The sequence below is a fragment of the Otolemur garnettii genome, unplaced genomic scaffold (assembly GCF_000181295.1).
Source record: "Otolemur garnettii isolate 467f Iridium unplaced genomic scaffold, OtoGar3 scaffold00068, whole genome shotgun sequence".
In the NCBI taxonomy this organism is placed as follows: domain Eukaryota; kingdom Metazoa; phylum Chordata; class Mammalia; order Primates; family Galagidae; genus Otolemur; species Otolemur garnettii.
The window spans coordinates 2803200-2809603 of record NW_003852463.1 but is presented as its reverse complement, the minus strand read 5'-3'; the positions used below and the strand labels follow the sequence as shown (position 1 = coordinate 2809603).

Sequence of the window (6404 nt, the reverse complement as noted above, 5' to 3'; positions counted from 1 at the left end):
TGCCTCAGCCTCCCAAGTAGCTGGGACCACAGGCGCCTGCCACAACGCCTGGCCATTTTTTGGTTGCAGCCATCGTTGTTTGGCGGGCCCGGGCTGGGGATTTGAACCCGCCACCTTAGGTGTATGTGGCTAGCACCTTAGCCGCTTGAGCCACAGGCGCCGAGCCAGAGATTTCTAATTCTTATGACCACTTGGTTTCATCATCTGGAAAGTAGCATCTAGGCTACAGCACACATGCCGTGGTGGGGGTGTGTGTGTGTATGCGCGTGTGTAGGCACCGTAGATGGAGGGGTGTGCAGGTGTATGCTTAGGAGACTTGAGGTTCCAGATTGGTGCACAGAAGGGAGGAGCTTTGCACAGTTGCTGTCTTGTTCATAAACACCTGGCTTCTTTTCTGGTGCACTATATGTATCCATTGGTAAGTGCTTCAGAGGTCAGTCTGAGAGGACAGCACAGACAGGCCCATCCCGACCTGAATGATTTTCCTTATATTGAAGGGATAGCTAAAATAATGCTTTGTGTTACTTTGTTTGAAAAATTGATTTGTCCCAAATTTTATGCTAATGGTAAAGCTTTGCTATAATAGTGAAATAAAGAACATGATTAACTTTTTTAGGCTCACAGGAGTGGGCAGGCATTAGCCCAGCAAACCACTGTCTTGATTTTATTTCATGCTGATACTAACTTGTTGAACTGTTTGTTTTTTTTAACAGGATTCTCAGCTAGTAGCTGGTGTTGCATTCAAGAAGACTTTCTCTTATGCTGGGTTTGAAATGCAACCCAAAAAGTACGATAATCCCATGATTGCCCTTTTAAATGTTGAGCTCGAGTTGAAAGCTGAGAAAGATAACGCCGAGATCAGAGTCCATACGGTTGAGGTAGGCCTCACTGGCTGGCAGTAGCATGGAAATGGACAGTTTTCTGGGCCAGAACCTTGGGTTTTTGTGGCTGTCTTGGACCCAGCTCTGCTTCTCAGGCTCTTTGTGGGCTCTTTTTTCCTCTGGCTTCCCTGAATGTGGATATCTTATGTACCAGGTCAACTTTTGGGGTTTTTGGAGACAAAATCTTACTATGTCGCCCTCGATAAAGTGCTGTGGAGTTCACAGCTCATAGCAACCTCCAGCTCTTGGGCATAGGTGATTCTCTTGCCTCAGCCTCCCAAGTAGCTGGGACTACAGGCACCCACCACAACACCCAGCTATTTTTTGGTTGTAGTTGGCATTGTTGTTTGGTAGACCTGGACTGGGTTTGACCCCACCAGCTCCGGTGGTATGTGGCTGGTGCCCTAGCCACAGAGGTACAGGTGCTGAACCTAGGGCCACTTGTTTTCTCTGTACTCTTCCCTGAGTGATACTCTCCCTGCATGACCTTGACCTGAGGAAATTTAGATAGAGAAGACCTATTGAAATGTTACACTATGCCCTTGGGAATGGGGTTGACAGGGGCTCTCCAGGTACACAGCCTACCTAGTATTTTGATTGTCCTTCTTTGTATTGGTGTCAGCTCTTCCCCAATGCAAGGGTTTCATGCTGCAGGGATAGGTGTGCTCTTTTCATTGCTATTACCCAGGCTGCCTCTGAAGGTAGCAGCATCAGCCAGCTGTGAGTGGCTCTTGGAAAATAAGTCCTGAGCACAGAATGGCCTTTGGAAGAGCAGTCTTATCATTGGGAACTGCATGGGTATAGCACCTTTGAGGAGGCTAGAACTCAGCCAGGCTAAACAAGTTCACACATTGTGTCAGTGCAGCTTTGGTGTAGCTCACAGCCCGGGGATTTTTTTCTTTTGTGTTTGGAAGTTTTAGTTGGTTACTAAGTTATCTTACAGGGTTCTTGTTTGCTGGGACTGAGGAATAGCTATTTTCTTTTATCCTTGTTAATTATTGGGTACATTAAGCATATTTTGAGGAGTATATGTTTTACCCTACCATATATGCCAGCCTTTAAAAGCATTCTGATTCTTTTCTGGGTCGCTGCAGGATTATCAGGCTATTGTTGATGCTGAGTGGAACATTCTTTATGACAAGTTAGAGAGGATCCATCGTTCTGGGGCCAAAGTTGTCTTGTCCAAACTCCCCATTGGAGACGTGGCCACCCAATACTTTGCTGACAGGGACATGTTCTGTGCTGGCCGAGTACCTGAGGAGGATCTGAAAAGGACAATGATGGTAAGTAACCTTTCACAGGCTGCTTCTTCGCCTTTGTGGCCTTGGAGGGGTTTTCATTTACCCCTGTTGCAATAGAGTGTGCTGTCAGTTTGGCATGTGAATCCAGCCCTGTTTTAATAACTTTCTGTCAGGAAGAACTCCATTCCCATTGTCCACTCAGAGACACAAAGTGCTTTAAAGTTAGTCTAACGAGAACAAGTAGGGAAATCTAGTTCGTGAGAGAATCTAGTAGTAATATATGATTGGCTAGATGAACCTAAGTATTGATGCTTCCAGTGAGATGTTTTCCCTTTGTTAAGCATCTCACAAAAGACACTTTTAGGGTTAAAGTATTGCTCCTGAGTTCAGTCACTGGGCCCAAAGCACCCTAAGTTTTGGGGGGTAAATATAAGCCAAATCAAGGGGGTCCCTATCTTCTTTTAACTAGGCCTGTTTGACCTTTATCTGTTTTAGTTCTTTTTTTTTTTTCTTACTCTCAGACCTGGAACTCAAGGGAAAGGGCATTTTCCCTTGTCCAGTGCAGAGAGCTCTGGGACACAGTGGCAGACTCCAGCATGGGAACTGGCTTTGAGACTAAGTGGCAGGAAGCTGCCTGGCCTCGTTAGGAACCTTCACTGCTAGATCTTGCCTTCCTTGTGCCTTAGGCCTGTGGAGGCTCAATCCAGACCAGTGTGAATGCTCTGTCAGCAGATGTGCTGGGTCGCTGTCAGGTGTTTGAAGAAACTCAGATTGGAGGTGAAAGGTGAGCCATGGGTGTGGGCTGCCTCATAGTATCTACCTGGGCCTAGCCTTCTGCCATCTTTTGGTGTGTGGTATACAACTTGTACTGTTTTTTTTGTTTGTTTGTTTTTGTTTTTTTCAAGGTCTCGCCTTTTGGGTGTGAAGAACTCACTATTTAGAGTATTGCAGGAGGGAAGAAGACCTCATTGGGGGTCTAAAGCCTGACCCCACAATCTTTTATGCCTTAGTGGTGCAGCCCCAGAGCTTTCCTAGAAAATGTCTTTAAGTTGGGATTGGGCAGCCTGAGTGAAGAACATAGAGTGGGTGCTGGGTACTGGGAGGGGTTGGTGGTGAGAACAGTACAGCAAGATGGTGGCAGAAAGGAGTTCACATGTGTACGATTTGATCCTGGTCATAGGTACAATTTTTTCACGGGCTGCCCCAAGGCCAAGACATGCACCTTCATCCTCCGCGGTGGTGCTGAGCAGTTTATGGAGGAAACAGAGCGGTCCCTGCATGATGCCATTATGATCGTCAGGAGGGCCATCAAGGTACTGGGCTTGTGGTCTCCTGCCTGCACAGCCTACTCTGCATTCTTAGCTGATCAGACCCTGTGTTTGTGTGGTGATTCCTTCCCTATGTAACCTGCCTTCCCTGAGTAGTATGGTGAGCCTTGCTTTGCCCCACAAATTGAAGAGAAACTGAGCTTCAGTCTCTCAAAAATAGGTCATGCTGCCTTGAAAGCTAAGATTTGTTCGTGTTAGCAAACTGTGGGGCTACTATAGCCAGCCATCCCAGTGATTGTACTAGTACTCTCAAGGTGATCTTAAAGATGATCAGAAATTATAAGGTTCACTAGGTTGAAGTTGGCATGTGCTAGACTGGGGCCATATCTGGGCTTCTGGGGCTTGGAGTGGGGGTGGAAACAGGAACCACTCTGAGCTAGAGCACTTGCTAAGTGGCCCAGTTTAGAGATTTGGCCAGGGGCCACTTAGACTGAGGTGGTCTGGTCTCTGCAGAATGATTCGGTGGTGGCTGGTGGCGGGGCCATAGAGATGGAGCTCTCCAAGTACCTGCGGGATTACTCAAGGACTATTCCAGGAAAGCAGCAGCTTTTGATTGGGGCTTATGCGAAGGCCTTGGAGATTATCCCACGCCAGCTGTGTGATAATGCTGGTTTTGATGCTACAAACATCCTGAACAAGCTGCGGGCTCGGCATGCTCAGGTGGGTCCTTTGTCTCCTCAGGGTTCAGGGATGGGGGGGGACATGGGGCTAGATTCTGAATGTGCACACTCAGCCCAGGTGATAGGCTAGAACTCCATCTAGTACCAGTAACTGTCATCTTTAAGGTCAGAGGGGAAGCCATGGTGCCAGGACTGGAGGTCCAGGGTTCTTTAGTGCTTCTACCAGGAGTATGATAGCTCCTTATGGTGTGGTGAGAGGAACCCTGCAGCCTTCTGCTTAAAGGACCACATGCAGAGCGTTTTCTTCATGTGGTGGTTAAGCACTCCAGGGGCTTACTGACCTGTGGCCCTGCCGTGGCTCCATAACCTTTAGATGTGATCTTGGGCTGGTTACTTCAGCCTCTAAAAATTTAGTTTCTCTGTTTGTTAAGCAGATACGTTTAAGTGACAGTAGCACTTAGTGAATGACCTTGCTTCTGGGCTGTGTTAGGACTTTCAGTAAGTCACTTTTCTGTATCTCAGTTTCCTCATCTATAAAATGCAGCTTAATTTAAGCAGTGAAATGAGGGATTGGAAAGTACCATTCTTATTTTTCTTGAGCACTCATACATAGTCAATACATGTAGTCCTCAGGTAACCTGAGGGTGTGGTCTCCCAAAACACAGCAGCTTGCCCAAAAGAGGGCCTAGAGCTTTTGTGTCATCATTTTGTCCAGGCTTGGAAGGGAGTGGTTGACACAAGTAGGGGTGCTTCCAGGTTCCTCAAGTGATGCCATGGGAAGATACTGTCTTCCTGGGGCAAACACAGTCAGGTTCAGAGTCTGAGGATCCCTAACATTCTGAGTCTTTTGGAGTACCAGCATACGAGAAGGAATTGAGCACAGTTCCATATTATCTCCCTTCTTTTCCTGTTCTTTCAGGGGGGCACATGGTATGGGGTGGACATCAACAACGAGGACATTACTGACAACTTTGAGGCCTTCGTGTGGGAGCCAGCTATGGTGCGGATCAATGCCCTGACAGCAGCCTCAGAGGCAGCATGCCTTATTGTCTCTGTAGATGAAACCATCAAGAACCCCCGTTCGACTGTGGACACTCCCCCAGCGGCTGGCCGGGGCCGAGGTCGTGGCCGCCCCCTTTGAGAGGCACTGCACCCATTGCATGACTGGCTGGTTGCAGGGTGCAGTTGTTCTCCCTGGCTTGGTTAATTGGTGTCACAAGGAAAGGCTAGTAATTAGCCACTATGTTCTCACTGGAGGTTATTTAAATAAAACTTAAGACTTAGAATTAACTTTGTCAATTATTTTAGCATAGTTTTACTCACTGCTTCATGTGTACTTGCCCAATAGGTAGACAAGGGTATACTGGGTCAAGCTCCACTAGAGTGGCCCTGGTCTGGAAGTTTCAGTAGGGTTGCAATTTGTGGTCCTAGAAGTGTCTGAGAGATATGGAGCTGCTTCCTTTTCTTCTGGCATGGTCTTATTTAGCCCTAGCCTAGACAAGTATTGCCCCCAGGGTTTCTCTGTTGTGCCCCCTCTAATTTCCATGTTCTTTTGGCTCAGTCTCTTGTTCCCTGAGAAGAAAGTTTCGGAGAGAACCTATTCTCTAAACTCTGGTGATCTCGTTAAGATGACTAAAAGGGCACCCACTTGGTTTTTTCAGTTCAGCCACCGGTGAGTCCCTTCTGCTTTCTTGGGAATCTTAGAATGGCTGCTAGATAAACTGGAAATCCAGCAGGACCCAACAGCCTCCATGTTGATACCAGTCCTGCTGATTGGCCTGTAGCTAGCTGTATTAGTAATTGTTGAAGCTGGAGGTAAATGATTATGTCACTTGAGCCACTGAAGTTTTCGCTGCCTGAAACTGAGAAGTGGTTAAAAAAAATAGTAATAATAGAAATCTCTGAGCCTAGCCCTTCCTGTTCAGATGGATCAAAGATTGGACTTGTTACCAGGTTTGGGCTTTGGCAGTTCCCCACACCACAACTTGATGGTCTTTAGTTTTATCAGCCTCAGCTATTCCACCTGTATGTTAAGAATAGCCTGTATGGGCTAGGCGCCTATAGCTCAACCGGCTAAGGCACCAGCCACGTACACCTAAGGTGGCGGGTTCGAATCCCCAGACCGGACCTGCCAAACAGTGTCGGCTGCAACCAAAAAATAGCCGGGCGTTGTGGCGGGCGCCTGTGGTCCCAGCTACTTGGGAGGTGGAGGCAGGAGACTCGCTTGAGCCCAGGAGTTGGAGGTTGCTGTGAGCTGTAATGCCACGACACTCTACCCCGGGGGACAGCTTGAGGCTCTGTCTCAAAAAAAAAAAAAAAAAGAATAGCCTGTAT

General features: G+C 47.5%; 1 protein-coding gene across 2 annotated transcripts in view; it reads left to right on the top strand.

Annotated features, from left to right (window-relative positions):
- CCT7 (chaperonin containing TCP1 subunit 7) overlaps positions 1–5356 on the top strand; it is a 25066-nt gene extending 19710 nt beyond the window's left edge. For both annotated transcript variants that reach the window (XM_003793403.3, XM_012807404.2), the window contains 6 exons: positions 714–878; positions 1976–2164; positions 2809–2906; positions 3303–3435; positions 3904–4110; positions 4990–5356. In XM_003793403.3, coding sequence (XP_003793451.1) covers positions 714–878; positions 1976–2164; positions 2809–2906; positions 3303–3435; positions 3904–4110; positions 4990–5211 — 1014 coding nt within the window. In that variant the 3' untranslated portion in view covers positions 5212–5356. The remainder of the gene's footprint in view (positions 1–713; positions 879–1975; positions 2165–2808; positions 2907–3302; positions 3436–3903; positions 4111–4989) is intronic.
- Positions 5357–6404: the final 1048 nt, after the last annotated feature.